At 40.8% G+C, this 26,260-nt stretch overlaps 1 protein-coding gene across 1 annotated transcript in view; it reads left to right on the forward strand.

Annotated features, from left to right (window-relative positions):
* LOC124789287 (fumarylacetoacetate hydrolase domain-containing protein 2) overlaps positions 1-26,260 on the forward strand; it is a 141,947-nt gene that overhangs the window by 97,548 nt on the left and 18,139 nt on the right. The window contains exons 2-3 of the mRNA XM_047256599.1: positions 15,429-15,645; positions 20,386-20,717. Of these exons, the coding sequence (XP_047112555.1) occupies positions 15,429-15,645; positions 20,386-20,717 (549 nt within the window). The remainder of the gene's footprint in view (positions 1-15,428; positions 15,646-20,385; positions 20,718-26,260) is intronic.

Raw genomic sequence — 26,260 nt, forward strand, 5'->3', positions numbered from 1 at the left:
ATAGAATTCTTTCAGTACTGCTTCCTATTTTGATGTAACAATTTGCACGGTCTATCACCAACGGCAAAATGTCTGATTATGTAAGTTATCAGTAATTAGTGCAGCAGTGAAGTGATTTACTAACGGTAATTACAGTGCACACATTTTAACCTGCTTGATTTTAAATGGGGTTGCAATATGCAGATCAAGTAGGTGCCGCAATGGAGAGGAATAATACGGGGGAAGTATGTTTTGTAACAAGTGTCTGACCTCGCTGTGGGTAGTTAGCTCTCTCATCTGAGAAGAAGTGGTAGCACCTGCGATGCACCACGGATTCCTTCATTCATTCTAGAGTCTTTCATTCTACAGTTTAGTTAAGTGCTAAAATTGGTGATAATGTGGGGGAGCAGGGGGAGGAAGTACTAACTGTCTGATTGCACTCAGGGGTATGGTCCACGAAAGGTTGGGAACCACTGGGTTAGAACGACAATTTCACTCCGGACCCCAGTGGCCACCATCACCATCTTCTCTGGTTTTTCTCCTGAGCAAGAACCGTCTGCCATTCCTCGGAAGACATTTCGACACCTCATTGAAAGTGTCGCTACAAAGGCAACATAAAGGCGGAGGGTGGACACACCCCAATTAACGTCCACTAACACGTGTTCGGATACTTCTGATCAGACAGTGCCTTAAAAGACGGTTCTTTACGATTCCTAAAAAGGTTTTTGTGGAATGTACGGCGTCTTTCTTCAAGTGTGTGCCTGCTGAACTGTTTGAACATTTCTGTCACATTGTCCCGCCAGTCAAACAACCTGTGACCATTCGCACCGCCCTTCTTCCCATAAGCCTCGATGTCTCCTCCTAGTCTAAACTGATATGTCCGTCATGCATTTGAGCAGTGTGGGCCTTACAAGAGTTTTGTATGCAATCTCCTTTGTAAACAAACTACAGTTCCCAGCAACCTACTAATGGATCATAGCATGTCATTTGCTGTACCGACAACTGAGCCTTTTTGCTCGTTCCACTGAATCTCTCTACACATTGTTGCCGCCTCTCCCCCCCCCCCCCCCCAAAAAAAAAAAACTGTATACTGACACTTGTGATTCATGAATCCCTTAGTCAAATATACTGCCGATTTTTGTCTGCTGGCTGAGGCACTGAAACTGTGACAATGTCAAATAGGCATAAGAAAGACCCAAACGGTCATCTGGCACTTTTACTTTCCCTGAATCCTGTCTTTGTGAAGGACGTGGTATCTCCAGTTGGGAAAAAAAGACCCGAATATCTGTGTTTAGCTAGCAAGAGGCGCCAAATTATGTGCAAATCTCGAGGTTAGACATTGCATTATCCGGCAAATCGAACTGAAGACTTGGCGAGCGTAGCAGCATCGTCGCGTTTGTGCCTGAGGAACAGGGAGGCGATGTGATAACAGCATACAATCTAGTATTATTATAAGTGAAGGGCTATTACACGCTACACGTCTGAACATTGAGCTGAACTTTTGTTTCACAATGTTACACACACACACACACACACACACACACACACACACACTCTCACTCAATCACTGAAAACATTTATTCGGAATGTAATGTGCATGTAAAGCATAGAAGCACATGCACTTATTGGCATTCTACATAAAAGGAAAAGATGACGCGTTGTCGCCGGAATTATTTTACTTCGTCCTTAAGAAAGTTTTACACGAAATGAAAAGAGTAGGAAAGGGCATCAACTTGAATGGAAATCTGCAAATGTTAGCGTTTGCAGATGATATGGCAGCTTCGTCCTAGTCAAGAGAAAAAAATGATAAATACATTGGAGGACGAGGGCATTAGTGCAGGGAAGGTAGCGTGAGAATCAATCAAGAAGTTATAGAACTAAGTAAAATGATGTACCACAACGAGCATGGGTATTTACAGGTGGAAGAGAGGAAGTTGAAGATGGTACATAACTTCAAATACATGGGGATCACACTTTAATCAGAGAAATAATGTCCAGATTGAAGTAAACCAACGAATCGTTAATGCTTCCAGATCATATAACAACCTAAAACCAATAATCAAATCAAGGGTAATCTCTACGAAAGTTAAAATGAAGGAATATAATACGATAACTGCCCAAGTGCTGTTATGTAACATAGAATCATTGAATGTCACCAAGAGCGAAAGAGAAAATCATAAGAGTTTTTGGTCAGTTCAGGAAGAAAAAGGGTGGAGAAGACTAAAAAAATATATATTATAATGAATCAGCACAATGTTATACTAAAAGCAAAGCTGAAACGACTGCAATTCGCTGGATATGTTGTGAGGATGACAGTTGATGTTATTCCAAAAGTAGTGGTGGTACAAAGGCCAGTGGGAAAGTGGCCCGGAGAGGACAGAGAGCAAGGTGGGGAGGAGGGGGTACGCAAAGACGTGCAACAACTACAGTTCACAGCGTGCTACACGGAAGTTGCACAGGACAGGACCTGCTGGAGGCAGTTTCTAGGGTCGGCGCGTAATCAACAAGGTCCCTGATCGCCGGTTAAGTAAATAAGTAAGTAATGTGTATGAATCCATGTTGTCTGACTAAACCGTTGGTCGCTTTAATATTGATGCTTCATTTTTTCATAAAAATCTAATCCAGTATTCATCTTTTGTAACGACCATCTCGTTCGAAAATGACCCGCTTATTCTGCCCCCCCTTTCAAAACCAAATGCCATACACAGATCAATTTTTTTCAGTTTCCTTGCTAACGTTTAAGTCCAGTTCTATGGGGAAAAAACCCAGCGAAGTTGTCGCAAAATTTTGTTTCTCGCATTGTTCGTAATATCGCAGAAAATGCTGCTAATAACACCTTTATCCTTGTAGTCAGTGGGACATTTAATGCGCACTTTGCCTGTTCCTCTTTTGAGTAAGCATCTTAATTCTACGCCGCTTAAGATCATGTCGCTCCTGCAGTAACTTGGACATCACAGACTTAGTAGACTTTAATACTAAAGTTGTACGTTCCGTCAGCAATGTCATTTCCTTTTCTTTCTCAACGTCAATAAATTTAAAGACGATAAACAGCAGCAGGTCGTTGTAACTCATTCCATTCGACCAGCAGCAACTGTGCCGTAATCGTGTGCAAGTAGGTACACAGAACGTGAGCTATATTGATGTATGAGTGTGGGGGGAGACAACTGATGTAAGTTTAGTGGAGAATGAAGAAACAGTTGAGATTTCACGACTCTGGGTACAATCGCTACAAACTAATATTCAGTACTTATTTTGGCTTTCTTCGAACTCATGCTGAACTTTCAGATTTGTGTGTTTGGCGGGGCATGATGCGAATTCGGTTTGCGAAGATTTTTTTTTTTCCGAGCTAATGAGAGCAGATGCGTCTTCTTCCATTCGCTGTATAGGCTGATTATAAAGCTACGAATATGAAGAAGCACTGGCCATGATACGTACTCATTTGTCACATAATGATACCTACACGGCATCAGAATGTTATAATGAGCCAAGTAAAATTTCGCTAAACGATGTCGCCGCTATGTCTCGATATCACTGGCGCTCTTTACGCCAGAGGGCCCTAGCGGACAAACCAGCCACAGTGTACACATGCCATTAATAACCCGGACCTCCACCAAACACGCCTAGTGCTCTGTCAAGGCTACCACTGGTGCACATGACGCACGCTGCGGGGAAGGAAGATAGGAAGGGAGACTAGGGTTTAATGTGCCGCCCACATTACACCTCTACTTCGCAAGCCTTCGCTCGTTGGGTGAAAGAAGGGACATAGCGTGCTGACACTCACTCTTCCCTTACCATCACTTTTAGGCGGGGATACCTGGCAAGAAATACTAATGCAACCCCCTGTAATGGCTCTTGTTTATCTAATTTCAGTGTCATGGTTTTTACACGAAATGTATGTTGGAGGAAACAGTACGTTTCTTGACCCGTTTTGAAACGTGTACTCTCGAAAATTTATGGGTAAATACTGTACTTCCACGACGCAGAGTTCAGTTTTTTGAACATCATCAGACACCAAATCTCTAATTAAAGAAACCCGTCGCGAATTTTGTAGCTGCTCTTTGAGTGATTTCTATATCTTCCGTTGACCTAACGTGGTAGTGGTCCCAGCCAGAAGAACATTACCCATGAACTGGTCGAACAAGGGTATATTATACATCTTTTTCGTGTGTGTGTGTCATGCAAGGGAGTGGACAGAAACATGGCAACACCAAAAACATTACCATGCCTAATACGTTGCACAAAAACCGTTGGGTTTCAAAACAGCTTCCAGTCGTCTCGGAATGCGTAATGCGGGCCCTGTGTGGTTTTAAAGGGACTCTTATACAATTCTTCCTGCAAAATAGTGACACGTTTAGGTGACAATGATGAGGTGGACAGCGATCACGAACCCTTCTTTCCAAAGTAGGCCAGAAATGCTTAATAATATTGAGGCCTAGTGGCTCTGGTGGCCAGGGTAGTAGCGACAACTCATCTTCGTGCTAACAGAACCAGCCCTGGACGATGCGAGCTGTGTGAACAGGGGCTCTGTCGTCTTGGAACAGGGCATCACTATTGGGGATCAAACACTGTACCATGGGGTGGACCAGATCAGCCAAAATGTTCACAAGATCCTTGGCGGAATAAATATGGGGGCACACAGAATACTACGATACGACTGCCCAAATCTTCACCGAACTCCCGCTGTGTATCACTTTAGGAATGTAAACTCTGAAATTGGAAACAGTGTGGAACAGGACTCATACGATCAAATTACTCTCTTGCATTGCACCTGAGTCCACGTTCTATACCTTCAGCGCCACGTTTTTCCTGTTAGGGGCATTTACATCACTGATGGGTGGGTTTTTAATTCAAGCTAGCCCTGCAATTCCCTGCTCCTCGATCTGTTTTGGTGCTGGCAAGTGCGACATTCGGTTCAGCAGACTTTTGCAAGTGTTATCCTCGTACTTTTCATAAAAATCCTTTTCAACGTCCGTCGGTCGCCATCACTCAAAAATACATATTTTCGTTCACGTTGTGACTCAGCAGACAATGTTTTTCCGCTTTCCCTGTACGCGGTATAAATATTCGATACGGCACCTCTTGAAAAACCAGCAAATAATGGACATCGAAGCAGCTGCACAAGATGAGGAAGAGTGGGAAGAAGCACCATTCCTCCCGCTTCCGGACCTGTACAGCGCAAGTGCTGTAATGAAGAAGATTGCCAGTTCGCTTCGAAATGGTACATATCCTCACCACGATAATCCCTATCCTTTTGTCCCACCAAATCATCCGAAACCGCAACCCCCACATCAACCAGCTGGTTACCCAGAAGGTCTTGTAGGACTTCCCAGGGAGGATTACGAGTTGATTAATTCCTACCCTATATTTACCACTCTGCAGATGCATTGTGTATCCATTTCTCTGGTTTACGGAGAAAAACTCAAGACGGAATACGTTACATATGAAGTCAACACCGAGGAACAGTCCTCAGTCACGAGCAAGAAGAAAAAGAAAAAACGTCACATCGACAAGGCCAAGAGATAGATTTCCGGCACTCCTTGCCAGTCCATATATGACCAACAGTCCAGAAAGAAGATTCAACAAGATTTCTAGGGGAGCAAAGGCCACAAACTTCCACGCGAACTTCCTCACAGTGAGGAAAGTCAAAAGGAACCGCCAGCCAGTCGCTTGCGTATGATGCAGTTGTTTGCCTCAAGCCTCAGTCCGACAGTGCTTGTCGTAGTGCACGGTACTACAGTGTTACTACGTGAACAGCGAATACAGTTTTGTGTAGTGAAAATGCCACGGATCTTCACACATGCAGAGTATGCTGACGTGTTGTTTATCTATAGTTTGTACAATGGGAATTCCAGAGCTGCTGTGCGAGAATACCAACAACGATTTCCGAATCGCAGAGTGCCAGATAGCAGCGTGTTTAACAGGGTGTCTCACGGACTGCGTGAGCGTGGTACGCTTTCCAGCATAAATGTTGTCTCTGAACGTCCCGTACAACGAACTCTTAATGAAGTTCAGAAAATTCAAGTAGTGGAACACAACCCTACTAAACCGTACTACTAGCTCTAGATGAATTGCTGCCCAACTTGGTATGCCACAAACACGAGTGATACGCACAGTACACGAGAACGGTCTTTATCCCGTTCATCCGCAGAGTGTACAGAATCTGCATGAAGGAGATGCTGCCGCCCGGCAAGAATTCTCTCAGTGGATCGTTGCCAATGAGCGATTAATTCCACGTATTCTGTTCACTGACGAGTCAACATTTAGCCGCAACGGAATAAACAACAAGCGCAACTCTCATATATGGGCAAATGAATTTTCAACGACGTTTCTCAGTCAACGTGTGGTGCGGTATTATTGGTGACCATCTCATCGGTCCAATTGTTTTAGATAACCGTCTTACTGGGATACGGTATGTTGAGTTTCTTCCAAATGTGTTACCAGAATACGTGGAGGATATCCCTTTGGTAATACAAGCTCGTATGTTCCTTCTACATTCCGTACGGCCAGTGGCACATTATCTCAACACAACGTATCGGGGTCGTTGGATCGGTCGCCCCGTGGAGCCATTGCTTGGCCACCGAGGTCACCCGATCTTACCCCAATGGATTACTGTTTGTGGGAGTGGCCGAAGACCGACGTCTACAAGACGTGGACACAAGAGAGGAACTTCTCGCTCGTATTTTACGTGCTTGTGCCCAGATAAAGGAATGCAAAACTGAGCTCCGGTCGGCAACACAGCACCTGTCTACAAGAGCAGCAACATGCATTGGAGTTGACGGTGGACGGTTCTGTGAGGAAACGAACACAATTAAAAAAACCATAACATAATATCTTAATTTACTTGGCTTACCCGGAGACGGTTAAGAAAAGGGCATATGTTTGTTAGAAGTTTTTTGTTCAGAATAACCAGTAGTATCACCCGTCAAAGCATGTACCTTTCCTCTTGACTCACCCTGTATGTCAAAACTTTTCGTCTTAAATGCATTGCTTTGTATTTATACGTGATGAACCCGAACTACACCGACAAAATTTCAGAAGTTATTCGGGGATGTTTTCTGAGCATTTTAGTGCAGAGGATCAGTGGTTTCCGGAGTCTTGTTTCAGTGTAATAATGTAATTATAATCTATTAGATTTGGTACCACAGTTTCCTCCGTTTCTGTAAAAATACCTCAACAACAACGAAAAGCCTATAATATATGCAAGCAACAAAAACCATAACATAAAAAACAGCGTAATGCAACGATCCTCAGGCAGTTGCAAAAATACTGTGCTGTGGTAACTCAGCATAGCGTCGTTGATGTGGCGCTATTCATTGAATTTAGTGAACACATACGCGAGTTATCAGCCAAATTTTCATCAGTAAACCTATCGTGTGTCACTCTTAACATGAAACAAACACACACGGAAACATAAACCTTAGCAGAACTAAATGCAAGCTTAAGAGGAAGTGTTGTCAACATCAAGTACCATAAGTGATTTGAACAAGTTCAACATCAAGTACCATAAGTGATTTGAACAAGTTTATGTCGAAGCAACAAACACCTCCCATAACGTCGAAATTTGCCCTGTTGAGCAGATGCAATATGGATACAAAGAGAGAAGCGTGAATAAATCAAACGAAACGCAATTACTATGTAACGAGCTACTGTGGGTCACTTGTCTCTTATACCAAAATACTCAAAAAAACACCGAACAACTTTCGAAATTTTGTGGGAGTTCGTGTTCAGTGCGTGTGAGTTTTGAAGCTTCTGACAGTTTGCCCCAGACGGTTATAATCTAAATGTGTTTCTGCGTTTCGTACCACGTTTCGTGCAGAACTCCGTCGTCTGTGGACAGCCTCGCAGGACTACAGTGGATTATCCAGGAGGTCCTTCGCATATATCGTGAACAGCGGCGGTCTTATCACACCATCTTGCTGTACGTCGCCTTTGCTTCTGACGATGCCGCATCATTCAGAATATCGTATTGAGTTCTGTTTGTTAGAAAGTATTCAGTTCGGTCGCCCAGCTGTTCGACTATTCATTATAGGTAACTGCATCATCTGCAAAAAGCACAGCAAGGGTCCCAACACACTTCCCTGGGGCACACCTAAAGCTGCTTCTACATCTGATGATGACTCTCCATCCAAGATAACATGCTGTACCCTCACTTCCCAAAAGCCCTCAATCGAGTCATAAATTTCACTTGGTACCCCATATGATCATACTTTTAATGATAAGCTTAGGTGCAGTACTGAGTCAAATGCTTTTCAGACATCGAGAAATGCTGCATTTACCTGGTTGCCTTGATCCAAAGTATGTCAGGTGAAAGTGCGAGTTGGGTTTCACATGATCAAAGCATTCGAAAACCATGCTGGTTGGCATTGAGGAGGTCATTCTGTTCAAGATATCTCATTATGTTTGAGTTTAGGATATGTTAAGATTCTACAACAAATCTATGTTAAGGATACTGGACGATAGTCTTGTGGATTATTTCTACTATCCTTCTTGTAGATGGGGGTAACCTGTGCCCTTTTCCAAGAAATGGGCACGGTTTTTTGTTTGAGGGATCTATGATAGATTATAGTAAGAAGAGGAGCTAACTCAGCTGCAAAATCAGTATAGAACCAGACAGGGGTTCCATTGGGGCCTGGAGCTTTGTTCAATTTTATTGATTTCAGCTGTTTCTCAACACCGCTGATGCTAATAATTTCGTTCATTTTTCAGTGGTACTTGGATTAAAATGGGGCTATTCTCCTGGGCTTTCCTTTGTTGCGGAACATTTGAAAACGGAGTTCAACATTTCAGCCTTTGTTTTGCTACCGTCAATTTCAGTTCCTGTCTTATTTGCTAGGGACTGGATACTATCTTAGGTGCCACTAACAGCCTTTACATACGACCAAATTTTCTTTAGATTTTGTGAAATATCGTTTAACAATATTCTGCTATGGTAGTCATTGAAGGCATCACGCTTTGCGCTCTTGACAGCCAAATGTGTTTCATTCAGCATCACTCTGTCTATAGCCATACCCTTTGTTTTACGCCTATTATGCAGTAATCTCCATTTCCATAGCAATTTCTTTACAGTGACTGTATACCATGGTGGTTCCCTCCCATTATGAACTTTCTATTGCGTACGCATCTATCCAGTGCGTGGCGCATTACTCATTTAAATTGAGCCAGAGTTCCTCCACATTTATTTATTTAGATTTTTTTTGAGTTGAGGCATCAGTATGATGGCTTTTGCAAACGTCAAGTACAGTTACAAACACAAAATACATTTAGATCTTAGCCTTACAGGTAGTAATTAAACAGTAAATAGATGCTTGTCAAAATACATAACATCTTACACATATTAGTACAGGCAATTATTTTTTTATACATTATTTTACAGCTCCTAAACTTAACCATTTAAAATTCGTTGAGTGAATAGAGATCACTTTTTAATTAAGAATTCTTTTAGTTTTGATTTGAATTGCTTTTTATTACTGTTTTTCATGGGCTCTGGCAGTTTATTATACCATATCAGTCCATTAATATATATGCTCTGGTCCATCATTTTTAATCTTGTTCTTTGTCGGTAGTAATTTTCTTTGGACCTGGTGTTGAGGTCTTGCATATCACTACATTTAGTTGCTTAAGTTTGCTGTGAGACCAAAAAAGTAATTAATTTATAAAGATGCATAGAGTATATGGTGAAGTACTTGTGTTGTCTGAGAACGTCACAGCAAGAGTCTCTGTAGCCTAGTCCGTGTATAATCCTTAACCCTCTTTTTTGTAGCAATAGTAATCCGTTAAGGTGAATGTCTGCAGCACAACCCTGTATTTCTATATAGTAGCTGAGATGGGGATAGATTGTCCCATAATACACAGTTTTAAGTGTGTGGGTGGGCACCATTTTGTACAGTTGCCTAAGAAGATACAGCCCATTGCTGACTTTTTTACATACAGCATTATGTGGTTAATCCACCAGAGGTTTGAGTCCAGATGGACCCCTATAAATTTACACTCGTTTGCTGCCTCTGCCACTATGCCGCATACCTCATTTATGCATGAGTGGTGTGAGCTGCCAGTTATAAATATTAGCATCTGGGATTTATTTACATTGACCTTTATTCCTTGTGCATGAAAATATGAACTTAATTCTAGTATCCCATTACGTACTGAAAGTTTCAGTTCCTCACAATCTTTAGCATGAAATAAAACTGAGGTGTTATCACCATAATTTACAGTGTGGGAGTTAATGGGGTGTACAGTCATTAATATATGCTAAAAAGAGGAAAAGCCCAAGAATTGAGCCTTGAGGGACTCCCTATGTCACTGTTTCACTTGTGGATTTAAAAGTTAAGATCTTAATGTTACTTTGATGTGCAAGTTTGGTACTCCATTTCTGATTCACCAGATAGGTGGATAGAAGTTTCATTGATGCATCACTGACATTGTAGGCCCGCAGTTTATTTAAGAGATGCTCATCGTTTACCGAGTCAAAAAGCTTTGCTCAGGTCAAGGAATACTCTGGTTGTGTGCATACCTCGTTCTTTATTGCTATATACTTCACGGCAGTGCTTATGTCTGTCCTAAACCCATGATGCGATTTGGTAAGCATTTTGTGTCTGGAGAAAAATGATGTTTGTTGTGATAGGATAACTGTTTTCAATATTTTACTGAAGATAGGGATTACTGATATCGGTCTAGAATTTGAAACTTCTTCTTTACTTCCCTTCTTATGGACTGGCTATATAACACTTATTTTTAAGGCATTTGGGTATATGTTTTCATTAATACTACAGTTTATAAGACATTTCTTTAACATCACACTTGAGATACCACCCCATCCAGATGAATGCTTGTTCTTTAGCTTTTGTATTGTGTTAAATATTTCCTATTGATTCAGCTCCATAAATTCGAGCTCTATACCACTCGTGATATCTTTTGGTGTGCTATCCTGTAGACCTGTAATAGGTGCTGGTTGGTCAAAAGGAGAGATAAAAATGCTTAGTGAATAAATTACATACTTCTTTTGGATCTTTCACTAGATGACCTTCATGTCTAATGTTAACTGGTTCACTCTGTCCCTTGCTGGTGGCTTTATGGTGTTTATTGATTAGTCTCCAGGATGCCTTACCTATGTTGTCTGAATGCTGTATTGCATCATTGTCTATCTGGTTCCTCAAGTGCAAAAGGTCTGTCTTAAAAGTTTTTTTGGCTTGATTGTACATTATTCTTAAATATATGTAGCTTTGTTTCCTTATATAAATAGTCAAGATCATATACAGGGTGTTACAAAAAGGTACGGCCAAACTTTCAGGAAACATTCCTCACATACAGAGAAAGAAAATATGTTATGTGGACATGTGTCCGGAAACGCTTACTTTCCATGTTAGAGCTCATTTTATTACTTCTCTTCAAATCACATTAATCATGGAATGGAAACACACAGCAACAGAACGTACCAGTATGACTTCAAACACTTTGTTACAGGAAATGATCAAAATGTCCTCCATTAGCGAGGATACATGCATCCACTCTCCGTCGCGTGGAATCCCTGATGCGCTGATGCATCCCTGGAGAATGGTGTATTGTATCACAGCCATCCACAATACGAGCACAAAGAGTCTCTACATTTGGTACCGGGGTTGCGTAGACAAGAGCTTTCAAATGCCCCCATAAATGAAAGTCAAGAAGGTTGAGGCCAGGAGAGCGTGGAGGCCATGGAATTGGTCCGCCTCTACCAATCCATCAGTCACCGGATCTGTTGTTGAGAAGCGTACGAGCACTTCGACTGAAATGTGCAGGAGCTCCATTGTGCATGACCCACATGTTGTGTCATACTTGTAAAGGCACATGTTCTATCAGCACAGGTAGAGTATCCCGTATGAAATCATGATAACGTGCTCCATTGAGCGTAGGTGGAAGAACATGGGGCCCAATCAAGACATCACCAACAATGCCTGCCCAAATGTTCACAGAAAATCTGTGTTGATGACATGATTGCACAATTGCGTGCGGATTCTCGTCAGCCCACACATGTTGATTGTGAAAATTTACAATTTGATCACGTTGGAGTACATACTGACGAAACTAAAATGAGCTCTAACACGGAAATTAAGCGTTTCCGGACACACGTCCACATAATGTCTTTTCTTTATGTGTGTGTGAGGAATGTTTCCTGAAAGTTTGGCCATACCTTTTTGTAAAACCCTGTATATTCTGCCTTAACTTAATCGGCCTAGGTGTAAGTTTCAGCCTAGAATTACTTTAAAGACGAGAGTTGGTTCGAACCCTAGTTATTTCTTTGAGAGGGCACCAGCATCGAACTACTTCAGCACTGTCCTATAAAGTTTTTCCCATATATCTTCTGACCCTTTAGGTTGGTAAATAGTGTACCATTTCTCCTCTGATAACTTAGTTTTGAAAGCTCTGATGTTGGTGCTATTCAGGATCCACTTCTCAATTATCTTAGTTGCTGTTGGTACAGCAAACCTTAAATATTCTAACACCTGACAATAGTGATCTAAGTAATGAATATTAACTTTGAAAGTTAACCTTGTCTTTTACATTTTTGTTGATGTTACATAAGCTATCTTAACTGGTGCTTGACTCTGTTACTCTAGTGTAAGAGTTCACTAAATTTGTGAGATTATATGAGTGAAGTATATCTGTTATTTTCAAGTAGGTTATAGTACAGGAGTTCACATCAGTATTTAAGTCTCCAAATATGCTAAGGTCAGTGGGGCCTGTTTGTCTAAATGCCCTGTTAAGTCTATCAAGATAGTACAACACATCTGTATTTGATAGGCGGTACATACCAATAACTTTATGCTTGGCTAACCTGCTTGAATGAGTGTTTATGTGGACAACAACACCAGCCATTTCAATTGTTCCTTCTTTGCAGTATTGTTTAACAAATGAGATTTTCTTAAATGGAAGATGTTCATTTACAAATATTGCCACCCCACCCCCTTTGTGTTGTTGCCTGCAGTAACTATCTGCTAACACATGGTCCTGCCTCTGCTGAAAGTTTCAAGTTCCTTGTTGAGATAAGACATTACTGATTTTTTAATCTAGTTTACTGAACATATATATCTTTCTGCTTGTTCAGATTGTCCTTTGTACTTTGGTAATCATAGTTGTCACAACTACATCATGGTCGCCGATACCAGTATCAATGTGGACATTCTCAAAGAGGTCAGGTATGTTCCTTGCCATTAGATCCAGTGTATTTCCATCATCAGTGGGGTTTCTAACTATCTGTTCTAGGTAGTTTTCATAGAGGGCATTTAGTAAAGTTTTGCAGGATGTCTTATGCCCACCACTAACAAAATTTTAATATTACCAGTTAATTGGTGGGTGATTTAAATTTCCACCAATGATTTCAGTTTAGTCCCTTTAAACCCATCATCATAAATAATGTTTAAAAGAGTAATTCACCACACACTGGATAGATATTATGTACACAGTAGAACAGTTCATAATGGGAGGAAACCTCCATGGTTTAGAGTCATTGTAAAGAAATTGCTAAAGAATCTGAGATTACTGCATGTTGTTGTTGTTGTTGTTGTTGTTGTTGTTGTTGTTGTCTTCAGTCCTGAGACTGGTTTGATGCAGCTCTCCATGCTACTCTATCCTGTGCAAGCTTTTTCATCTCTCAGTACCTACTGCAACCTACATCCTTCTGAATCTGCTTAGTGTATTCATCTCTTGGTCTCCCTCTACGATTTTTACCCTCCACGCTGCCCTCCAATACTAAATTGGTGAGCCCTTGATGCCTCAGAACATGTCCTACATAATACATGTAAAACAAAGTGTAGGGCTATAGATAAAGAGATGCTGAATGCAACGTGTTTGGCTGTCAAGAGAGCAATGTGTGATGCCTTCAATGACTACCATAGCAGAATATTGTGAAACGACATTTCACAAAGCTGTCGTGCTCAAATTATTATATGACTCTTTAAATAATAAAACCCAGTGTGTTGTTTTGGGTGGAGCGTGTTCATTAGAGACAAGAGCGTCAACAGGAGTGGCCCAGGGAAGTGTGATAGGTCTGCTCTTGTTATCTGTATACATAAATGATCAGCTTGATAGGGTGAGCAGCATTCTGTGACTATTTTATGATGACACTGTAGTGTATGGGAAAGTGTTGTCACTGTTTGACTGCAGGAGGATGCAGGATGACGTAGACAGAATTTCTTTTTAGTGTTAGAAATTGTTATAAATGGCAGCCTGCTCTGTTGAAAATGTAAGTTAATGCAGATGAGTATGAAAAAAAATCTGTAGTGTTTGTATACAGTGTTGGTGGTGTGCTGCTTGACACACTCATGACAATTAAATATAATATTTACATGTAATACTGCAGAGTGATATGAAATAGTTACTTGTAGCGAAGGCGAATGGTTGACTTTGGTTTACTGAAATAATTCTTCGAAAGCGTACCTATCTACAAAAGGGACTGCATTAGAACACCTATGTGACCCATTCTTGAGTACCACTTGAATCTTTGGGATCCCCACTAGGTCACATTAAAGGAAGACATCGAAGAAGTTAAGAGGTTTGCTCTTTGATTTGTTATGGGTAGGTTTGATAAGCTCACAAGTATTACAGAAATGCTCTGTGAACTCGGACAGGAATCCCTGGAGGGCAGAAAACATTATTTTTGTGGAACACTATTGAGAAAGTTTAGAGAAATGGCATTTGTGACGGACTGTAGAATGATTCTTCTGGCATCAATGTACATATCGTGTAAGGACCAGCCCTCTGCCTTGCACCATATTGTGGGTCATGGAGTATGGATGTAGATGTAGATGGATGTAGCTGTAGCTGTAGCTGAGGTCTAGAAGAAACAAAATGAGGCTGGCAGCATTTGTTTTGATATATTTGTTCATTTCTTTTTTTGTCCTTGAATTGTCATTAGGCTGTAGAAAGTTACATGAAAAATGACCATCTAGGTGCCAAAGGATGAGCAGTTCACTTCAGACATGTTCTTGAACTTCACCAAAAAGTTCTGTATAAGGGCTGGCACAAAAGGAACGAGACTGATGTTGCAAATCAGTGTATTTATCAAATACCTTCAATTAGTATAGATCACTTTCTAAATAGGACATTTGTTCCTTACACTACTCAGAACATTCTGCATACCGTTTCCAGTGAGACTGTATAGGAGCCCTGCTGTTCTTTGCTTTCCACAGAGCACAATAACAAATCTGTAGTAAAGTGTTCACTCACTGCCACTTCGTTGATTCTGACAACACATGTCCAAGCATCAGGACCCATTTAAAGGTCACAAAACAATTTAGTTTCATGTCAAGGCACGTATTACCTGAAGCTTTCGTAGCGTTATGTTACATAAGAACAATAGCTGAGAGAAAGTGTGTTTATAGTGTTTGATCAACATTACTTTTTTTTAACTTTTGCTGTGTATATAACATTTGGTAAGATAGAAATACATTGTAATTCTCAATGATGTTTTACAGGATTGTTGCTGAAGGGAAGTCAGTCATTCCCCTGAAAAATGTTCGTCTCCTGCCACCAGTAACATCTCCTGACAAGGTAGTTTGTGTGGGTCTGAACTACAGAGGTCACTGTGAAGAGCAGAACATTCCAGCACCAAAAGAACCAATGTTTTTTTCAAAATTCAGCAGCTGCATAACTGGGCCATATGACGACGTTCCTTACCCTCCTATCACAAAGGTTCGTTAGAAACTAAGTGATAAAGTTTACATTATGAATTATTTCTAACAAGATAGAATTTGTAAGAACTAGTTTACATTGATTGTTTCTTGTAAATGACAGCTTTAACTACAATTAAACTCTTAAACCACTTCCAGATTTGTATTTCTTTACAAAAATTATTCACAAGGAAGATTTCTTCTGTTACCTAGCACAAAGTTATCAAACATTCTAACTGCGTAGGCTTCTGCAGCCAGTAAGTTTACATAAAAGTTTTCCAAGTATCATGCCTTGTCATAATGTAAAAAACTATACTGGAGAAATCAAAGTTTCAGCCATGGTTAGAGTGGCCTGCTTCTGGATCTACTGATATGCTTTAGCTGTGAGGTGTCACTTATATTTTGTCATTTCCAATCTCTGAGCATGATGTCATGTCATAATTTTGAAAGGTCATAGTTATGATTGGTCACTTGACGTGGAAAGAGCAGGAACCTTATTATAATAGGTTGTTGCAGTGGAGGACATGGGTATCAATAGACAACAGCTGATTTGACAATCTTCCTTACAGTATTCTATCTTGTGCCAGGTGCCAGGTACCAGTTTCCAGTACCAGCAGTTACATAGTGTGACTTAGTGAATTTTAGTGGCAGGAGGAACAAGACTTCTGGTCAGGTGAATACAGGATTATAAATACAAAATCAAATAGGGGTAGTGCAGGAGTAGGTTTAATAATGAATAAAAAAAATATGAGCACTGCTAAGCTACTACGAACAGCATAGTGAACACATTGTTGTAGCCCATGCCTACCACAGTGTTAAAAGTTTACATGCCAACTAGCTCCACAGATGACAAAGAGATTGAAGAAAGCTATGATGAGATAAAAGAAATTATTCAGATAGTGAAGGGAGACAAAAATTTAAGTCGTGGGGGACTGGAATTCGATAGTAGGAAAAGGAAGAAAAGGAAAAGCAGCAGGTGGATATAGAATGGGGGTAAGGAGTGAAAGAGGAAGCCACCTGGTAGAATTTTGCACAGAGCATAACTTAACGATAGCTAACACTTGGTTCAAGAATCATGAAAGAAGGCTGTATACATGGAAGAGGCCTGGAGATACTGGAAGGTTTCAGATAGATTATATAATGGTAAGACAGAGACTTAGAACAAGGTTTTAAATTGTAAGATATTTCCAGGGGCAGATTTGGACTCTGACCACAATCTATTGGTTATGAACTGTAGATTAAAACTGAAAAACCGGCAAAAAAGGTGGGAATTTAAGGAGATGGGACCTGGATAAACTGAAAGAACCAGAGGTTGTACAGAGTTTCAGGGAGAGCATAAGGGAACAATTGACAGGAATGGGGGAAAGAAATACAGTAGAAGAAGAATGGGTAGCTTTGAGAGATGAAATAGTGAAGGCAGCAGAGGATCGAGTAGGTAAAAAGATGAGGGCTAATAGAAATGCTGGGATAAAAGAAGAAATATCGAATTTAATTGATGAAAGGAGAAAATATAAAAATGCAGTAAATGAAGCAGGCAAAAAAGGATACAAACGTCTCAAAAATGAGATGGACAGGACGTGCAAAATGGCTAAACAGGGATGGCTAGGGGACAAATGTAATGATGTAGAGGTGTGTATCACTTGGGGTAAGATAAATACTGCCTACAGGAAAATTAGAGAGACCTTTGGAGAAAAGAGAACTGCTTGTATGAATATCAAGAGCTCAACAACAGTCACATTAAATACATGCAAGCATATTACTGTACTCTGTGGTTTTAATATTAGTCCATTATTTTCCTTTCAGTGTTTTGAGTGAGATATCCCATCCCCAGAGGTCAGGGAAGCTAGTATTGTGTGGGAGGATCGAAATTGTCTGTGTAGAGTAGCAGGCAATAAGGTCATCCCAGTTAACATGTAGAGCATGCCAAGAGGGCCCATATGATAGTTTGTAGAGGGGCAAGGCTAGACCTGGGGTTATGGAGTATTTTTAAATTTTTTGGAAGACTAGTGGCGACTTATAAGTAGCCATAAAAATGTTCGAGTCCCGTTAGAAATCTGTGTCATACCAACTTTTAAATTATTTTCTTGAAAGAGAAACTCCTGGCTACACTATGTATTTTGCTTTCCCTGAGAACTGGGCAGGGGGGGGGGGAGAGAGAAAAAAGGGGGGATGGGGAAAGGAGAGGAACAGAGAAGGAGAAAAGACCTGTGGATGCACTAGCAGACAGGAGTGCATGAGGAGGGTGATGGGAGGCAAATTGTGAGATGGTGCCCCCCCCCCCCCCCCACCCCCTCCCTCCAGCCCTGGAGCACTCCAGCAACTGGGTATAGGGCATCCTCAAGGTGAGCAATTCTATATTCATTCATGTGCACAGCCAGTTTGATTGTGGTCATCCTATATAAAATAGTATGTAGTGAATATGACCTAATGTCACATCTCCTCTTGTCCTCCAGACCTCAAATGTGCCAATATTCCAGTACTTGAAACAGAGCAACAATCCGAAGTAGGGCACGGGTGGGGGAAGAGAAATTGACACTGATTGGTGGAGCATCCAGGGACCAAAGGTGGTAGGACAGGGCTAACAGGTGCAGTGTCAGGAGGTGGGTGGCGGGGGGGAATAATTGGGGGGGGGGGGAATAGATTGGTGGATGTGCCAGCAGAGGGCAGCATACAGTGAGGGTGAAGGGAGGTGAATTGTGAAGTGGTAACAGGACAGAGGAGGCAGAAACAGTTGTGTGATGGGTATGGGACAGTAGGTTGCTGTAGGTTGAGGTCAGGATGATTTTGGGAGTGGAGAATGTGTTGTAAGAATAATTCCCATCTGTGCAGTTCAGAAAAGTTGGTGGTGGAGGGGAGGCCCCAGATGGTCTGGGTTGTGAAGCAACCATTGAAATAAAGTATGTTATGTACAGCTGCAGGTTGTTCCACAGGGTGGTCCACTTTGCTCTTGCTCACATTCTGTCAATGGCCATTCATCCTTGTTGACAGCTGGCTAGTATCCCACCAATATAAAAAGCTGAGCAATGACTGCAACAGAGCTGGTATATAACATGGCTACTCTCACAGGCGGCCCAGCCTCTGACGGGGTAGGATAAGTCTGCGGCAGGACTGGAATAGGAAATGCCAGGTGATGCACCTGGATCTTCCTTGTGGCAAGATGTTGGGATTGGGAGTTGCATAGTGATGGACTAGGTTATTGTGGAGGTTTGATGGGTGATGGAAGACCTCTTTAGGAGGGGCTGGGAAGAATCTTGGGTAGGATGTCCCTCATTGTGGGGCATTATGATAGATAATCAAAGCACTGACAAAGGATGAGGTTCTGTTGTTAAAGTCTTCGGGGGGGGGGGGGGGGGGGGGTGTTGATGAAGGGGCGCTCCATTCCAGCTGTTTCTTGGGGGTGATGGGAGGATTGGGGGGGGGGGGGGAGGAGGATATGGCATGGGAAATCTGCTTGTGGAATTGCTCTGGGGGTTAGTGTCTGTCTGTGAAGGCCTCTGAGAGATCTTCAGTGTACTGGGCAAGGGGGATCCCGTCATTGCAGATACGCTGTCCCCATATGGCCAGGCTGTATGGGAGGAAGAGTTTTTAGTGTGAAAGGGATGACATCTGTTGAAATTCAGGTACTGTTGGTGTTTTTAATGTGGAAGAGGTGTGAATGGAGTCATCAGAGAGGACATGGTCAACGTCCAGGAACTCGGCATGCTGGCTTGAGGAGGACCAAGTGAAGCAGTTGGAAGAGTAGATGTTGAGGTTATGAAAGTATTGGGATAGGGTGTCTGAGTCCATATCATGAAGATATCATCAATTAACCTGAACCACACCAGGCATTTGGGGTTTTAGGAGGCTAGGAAGGTTTCCTCCAGACAGCCCATAAACAGGCTGGTATAGGAGAGTGCCATGCAGGTACCCATAGCTGTGTCATGGATTTGTTTGTATACCTTCCCTCCAAAGTAGTAGTTGTATGTTAGGATGTAGTTAGTAAGGTGTATGAGGGATGAGGTAGTGGGTTTGAAGTGTGAAGAATGTTGGGGCAGATAGTGTTCAATAATGGCAAGACCATGAGCGTGAAGGATGTTTGTGTATAGGGAAGTGGCGTCAACAATGATGAGTAGGGAGCCAGATTGGTTGTGGAGTGTTGGTGAAGGAAGGGGTTGGTATCATCAACGTGGGAGGCAAGATTTTGAGCAATAGGTTGGAGGTGCTGGTCAATGAGGACCAAAATTCTTTCACTGGGAGCACAGTATGCAGCTACAATGGGCCATCCACGATTTTGGGTTGTGGATTTTGGGGAGCATGTAGAAGGTGGGTGTGCAGGGTGTCATAGGAGTGAGGAGGGAAATGGATTCAGGAGAGAGGTTTTGGGATTTTTTTTAAAGTCTCAAAGCATTTCTTAACATAACCAGCTTTTAAAAGGAAAGATACAGTCACTGAAGTGGGAGTATAGTTCTCAGAAATTAAACTAGTTTTCTTTGGTGGCTGATGATAGCTGGAATAAGAGTAGATGCAGAGATACGGGGCTAGTGCCTGGTTTTGGATGCTGTCATCAGCTATGACGCAGCTTTTATTTAGTACAGGTTTTCTATTCAAGTGTTGCCTTTTTATCCTCCATAACTTAGCTTTTGTTTCATTGCTTGTTTCTATAGTAAGTATGAAGTTACTAAAAACACAGTTTAAAAAGGTAAGTATAACTCTATTTTCACTATTATAGTAATTAGTTATTTTGTTTTCATTGTTTTTTTTAATTATAATTATCATTTCACAGGAGCTGGACTGGGAGGTGGAACTGGCAGTGGTCATGGGGAAAACTGCCAAGAATGTTCGCCCAATAAGTGCAATGGAACATGTTTTTGGTTTTACTGTTGCACAGGATTTAAGTGCCCGTGATTGGCAGAAAAAACGAAACTCGGGGCAGTTTTTGTTGGGAAAGGCTATGGATAGCTTCTGTCCACTTGGACCAGCTGTTGTCACTAAGGAAGCTGTTGCAGATCCTCATGCTCTAGGCATACGCTCTAGAGTAAATGGTATTCTAAAACAAGAAGGAAACACAAATGAGCTCATACATCGAATAGATCATATTATCTCATTCTTGTCTCAGTAAGTATTGCACTGAAGTTGTACACAAAGCAACAGATATGTTTTTTTCCATTAAAGAATCAGATTGTCTTCTTTTTATTATACCTGAGGAACTTACTATTGCATAAGATTTACAAAACAGAGAGAAAGAAATCAGTAAAACTTTCAAATTATTTCAGCTCTTTTTCACACAGTTCAAAGATTTATCTATGTGTAACACAGTTGATGTGACTGCAGTTATACATGTTACAGCCTTTAGTAGAGTGTATGCTGTGATTCTCGTTCATCATAAGTTGAAAACGTGTTACAATGTCTGAAAAGAAACTAGTGACACACTGAAGCTTTGGCTGGTTTCTCGAGGCAGGGTTGGATGGTGTAACATTGCCATCAAATGGCAAGAACCTAGTTTTTAGTGACAGTTTATGTAATGCTAGTATTTTAATCAGTTTTTGTACATAATGTACCACAATATTCTCATGAACAATTTTTGTGCATTGTTTAGTACACTAGAAACGAATGGATTTGAACAGATCATATTGTCACATTTATAGTGGAAATTGAATCAACAAGATGTGTGAACTTGCACACGTGCACACATACATGTATTGAATGATACAAAGTAAAATGATCTATTTGATAAATTACTCACAACAGAATTTATACAAAAGTGGTAGATTCTGGAGTGACACTCGGGTGATTAATTTCTCCAATATTACAGGAAACACTGCCTTCAAACAGCTAATTTTCAGACATAATTTAAATATCAACTGTTCTCAGATGAGTAAAGAACCCACCAAACATATTTCCACTGATCTTTTATGAAAGAAACTCATAAATTGGTATCTGGTACCAAATTCTTAATTTTAATGTAATCTGTAAAGTATGTGGAAATGCACTCTAGTGAGTGTAGTACTTGTTGGGCTGTAGCAAATGCGGGTATAACATATTCCATGGCTAGCACAATGAATGTCATTCATCCCAAGTAGTTACACTACAGTGATGCACTTGATCTTCCACAAAGAAGCATTTGACAAATTCAATAAAACCTTTACCTTATGGGCAAAGTTAACTTCGATAAAAAAAATCATTTTAAGCAGCTCTAGTGTTGTCGAACACAGGCCGCTTATGAGACAACTCACGTTAAAGATTGTTTAGGTTGACCATTATGTATGTTTCATATGCTACATAAAGGAGAGTATACATTGTATGACTGAATGATGGCAGTTGTGAATTTATTTTTGTATGACTTCAGGTCCCGAGGATATACCACATTTCCGATGAACAGAAAACACACACATACAAATTTAGTTGTGCAAATTGTTTCAAAATATGTGGTCACAGCTGAGACATATCCCCAGTTTATCTCGAACATCAGGTTTGTTTTAAGTAACCAAGAGTGCTGAGCTGATACTTCTCTATAAAATGAGAAGCTCCCTGTGGGAATACAGAAGTGTTACGGCAACAGTATTAGTTTCACCATTATAATGTTTATTGCATATAAAAAAAAATCTGAGGAAGATGACATTTCAGTGCAACATAATAGTAGTATTAGGAACTTCGCCCTCACTTGTAGCTTCTTTGAAGAATTATTGAACTATTACACCATTATGTCTCTGTCAGTTTCTTATTAATTACCAGTGCAGGGAAGCTGGGCTTCCTGACACATTACTTCTGTGGTTTTGTCAGTGTATTCATTGGCTACTTGTCTTTCAAGTGGGCAGACATAATATGTATATAGAAAAATTTATCCTCCACATTCTTGTGTGAACCCTATGCAATTATCCAGATTTTAATGCTTAACTCTCTCTGAACAATCACTCCCATCTTAAAGCACATTCTCTTAGACTAGTATTCCACTCACGTACAGGGTCCGGCATAAAAAACTCCCCGATTACAAAGTAACGTGCAGCGGACAGTAGAAGGAGCAGAGTGGTGGGGGGCGCGTCGTTAAGTAGCTGCCTACGTGCCGTTTTCAGTGTACGCCGTGGCGTGGTCTGGTGAACATCGTGCCTTCGTAGTGGAAGATTTTATTCAAAATGGCGAATCGCCTATTAATACTCAACGTGCTTTTCGCGTTCGCTTTGCGCTCGGACGACGGGACCCTGTTCCCGATAAGAAAACAATTTATTCTTGGGTTGCTAACTTTCGTGAGACAGGTTCCGCATTAAAAAGGAAACCACCTGGACGACCACGGACTGCAACAGGCCCTGGAAATGTTGATGCAGTTAGAGCTTCAGTTCAACAATCTCCTCAACGATCCGCTAAAAAGCATGCGGCAGCATTACGGATATCTGATCGAAGTGTGAGAAGAATCTTGCATCGAGATCTTAAAATGCATCCTTACAAAATTGTAACTACGCAGGAACTGAGTGAACGAGACTGTGGTGTCCGTGTAAGTTTGTGCCAAGACCTTCTTCGGAACATTCGTCCCAACGATATTGTGATTTTTTCTGATGAAGCACACTTTCACCTTGCCGGAACAGTGAACAGCCAAAATTGGAGGTACTGGTGTGAACACAATCCCCAAGAACTTCATCAACGACCACTTCATAGCCCTAAAGTAACAGTATGGTGTGCTGTTTACAATTCCGGAGTGATCGGTCCTTACTTTTTCGAAGAAAATGACAGGAATTTAACCGTCAACAGTGAACGCTATTGTGCCATGCTCCGCGACTTTCTCCAACCACAACTAAGGGAGCTTTTTGGTGAAATAGAGAACGTGTGGTTCCAGCAAGATGGTGCTACTGCCCACACAGCGCGGCAGTCACTGGCATTGGTGAAGGAAATGTTTCCTGGACATGTGATCTCGTTGCGTGGAGACATTGGCTGGCCCCCACGATCGCCGGACTTAACGCCCTGTGATTTCTTTCTTTGGGGCTATTTAAAAGCAAAAGTTTATGAACAACGTCCACAATCTTTACGAGCCCTGAAAGAAGCAATTACACAAGAGGTTGAAGCTATTCCACCTGAAATGACTCAAAGAGTAATGAATAACTTCAGGGAAAGACTCAAACAGTGTGTCGACAGTGCAGGAAGCCATTTAAGGGATGTTTTATTTAAAAAGTAAGACCATAAGAGTATTTTCTAAAATGGCATAATATGTACTTTTATTTAGTATAAATAAAATTGTTCTACCTTATTTGGTTTTGTTTTTATTAGCTTTCCTTAAAGGGGAGGTTTTTCTGCCGGACCTTGTACTTTTGTATCTCTGTATCAGGTCATTTGAGTGATATATTTTTGGAGTCAGATGTACATCTGATCTAAAGCATTATAATCAATTTCATAAGTGAATATGAGTACCTGATGCATATAGCACTCGCTACTCACACACACTACTTGATCAAAATTATCCAGAGACCCCCTATGTATTACAAAATTGACTACTAGGTGTCATGAGATGTGGACCCACCAACGTATAAGTAGGTGGGGTGTATCATGTTGTCAGTAGAGAAGCAGTATAATAGCTGAATGTATCAGTCACAAGAACTCAGTGACTTCAAATGCAGACTAGTTACTGGATGTCACCTGAATAACAAATCAATTGGGGGAATTCGACTGTTCTAAAACTGCCCAAGTTAGAGCTATTGGTGATGTGATTGTGAAGTGGAAACGCAACAGAACAACCATAGCTAAACCGAGCCCAGGCAGACCTCATGTACTGATGGACAGGGACCATCCAGCATTGCTGAGGGTGGTTGAAAGAAAAAAATAATCAGAAGAAGGAATCACTTATAAGTTACAAAGTGCTACATAACCAACAATTCAATTAGCTTAACGACTGTACATGGGGAGTTACAAAGAAAGTGATACAATGGTCGAGCAGCTCCTCATAAGCCACATTTCTGTAGTCAGTGTTAATGGCACTTGAGGTCATGTAAAGAGGGATGCCAGTGGACGGCGAATGTCTGGAAACAAGTAGTTTAAGTGGTGAATCATTCTGTTGCCTGTGGCAATCAGAATAAGGGTTCGGGTTTGACAAATACCTGGCAAACATTACCTGTCATAATGTGTAGGGTCAACAGTGAAATACGCAGGAAGTTGTGTTATAGTATCGGGTTGTTTTTTGTGTTTAGGATGTGGTCCCTGTAATGTGCTTAAGAAATGTTTTAAGGATATGAACACATTGTAGTTTGGAAACAATGATTGTTTGTATCAGCATGACAGTACAACCTGACATAAAGTAGCCCTTATGAGGCAATGGTTTTTGGGCAATACCATTCCTGAAATATTGTCCTGCTACAAGTACCTACCTGAACCCAATGAAGCATGTTTGAGATAAATTAAAATGTTGACTTCACTCCAAACCCAAGCATCTAACATCAGCATCTTCTTTGGTGGCAGGAAGCTCTTGAGGAAGAACAGGTGCCAATCCTACACAAACATTCAGAAACCTCATTGAAAATATCCACAGCAGAGTTCAAGCCATCATAAGGGACACAAAATGCTTTGACCATTTCCTAACTACTACTTGTGCTCAGTCTCTAATGAGGATATTGAGAGAAAGCAAAATATTAGTGTTTACAAAAATCATTTCACTTAGTTTGATGCTATGTGCCTAAAATCATTTCACTACATTATATGCACTTAGTTTGATGCTATGTGCCTATTTCTCTGAGGACATGTGCACATTTATGCTGTTATTGGTTCAGTTAGATGTTACTTCAACACTTGAGAATCATTTTACACTGCAATCTACTTTTTCAGATATCTAGAAGTAAACCAGTTTCTTTCTGTATTAAAAACTGTCCAGAGTTCCGATTGTAGTTGTTGTTTCCATTAGATACCCATATACTTTTCTAATGAGTCCTGTGCAAACAGATGCATCAGCATTTGGAATATAACATATCTCACTTAGAATACACCAACATTAACTAAATTCACAAGTACTTTAAGTAGAAACAAAGGAGAAAAAGGCTGCTACTTATCAGTGGCAGTTCACACTGATGGCAACAAATGGTGGTACAAACATTAGCTTTTGGTTCCAGGTGTTCATTCATATGCTAAAAGAAAGGGGAATGTAAAGAAGAAATAGACATAACCAAAACTGAATTTAGGAAAGTCATATAGCAACCCAGTTCAGGATAGACATACCAAAGAGGATTACAGTGACTAAATAAATAAATAAATAAATAAATAAATAAAGTAATGAAATGCTGACCCCTATATAAGATTTGTATACATTGATTGTAGTTTCATTTTTGATGCCACCAATACATATTAGATGGTATTTGCAGAATGAACAACAACAAAATCATTCAGCTGTTCTGCTGTTGGATGGTTGGTTATCATAATTTGTTAAAGCATTCTGCCGAACTGGGAGCAGTCCTTTTCTTTCTCCTTAGTTTGCCATTTAATTTCATGTAACTTAAAATGTTTTACTTCTGGTCTATAAAGCGAACAGTTCTGTTGTTATAAGACAAATGTTAATTTGAATGTTATTGTTCATCATTTTGTTGTATGCTTAGACACTGCAACTAGCATTAAGTATGTTCAAGGATAGTTACAATGAGGTCATAAGTATTTTGGAGTCTATCACACATTTTTTTTTAATGGTAGTTGTGTAT

This window comes from Schistocerca piceifrons, chromosome 3, assembly GCF_021461385.2.
Source record: "Schistocerca piceifrons isolate TAMUIC-IGC-003096 chromosome 3, iqSchPice1.1, whole genome shotgun sequence".
Taxonomy (NCBI): Eukaryota; Metazoa; Arthropoda; class Insecta; order Orthoptera; family Acrididae; genus Schistocerca; species Schistocerca piceifrons.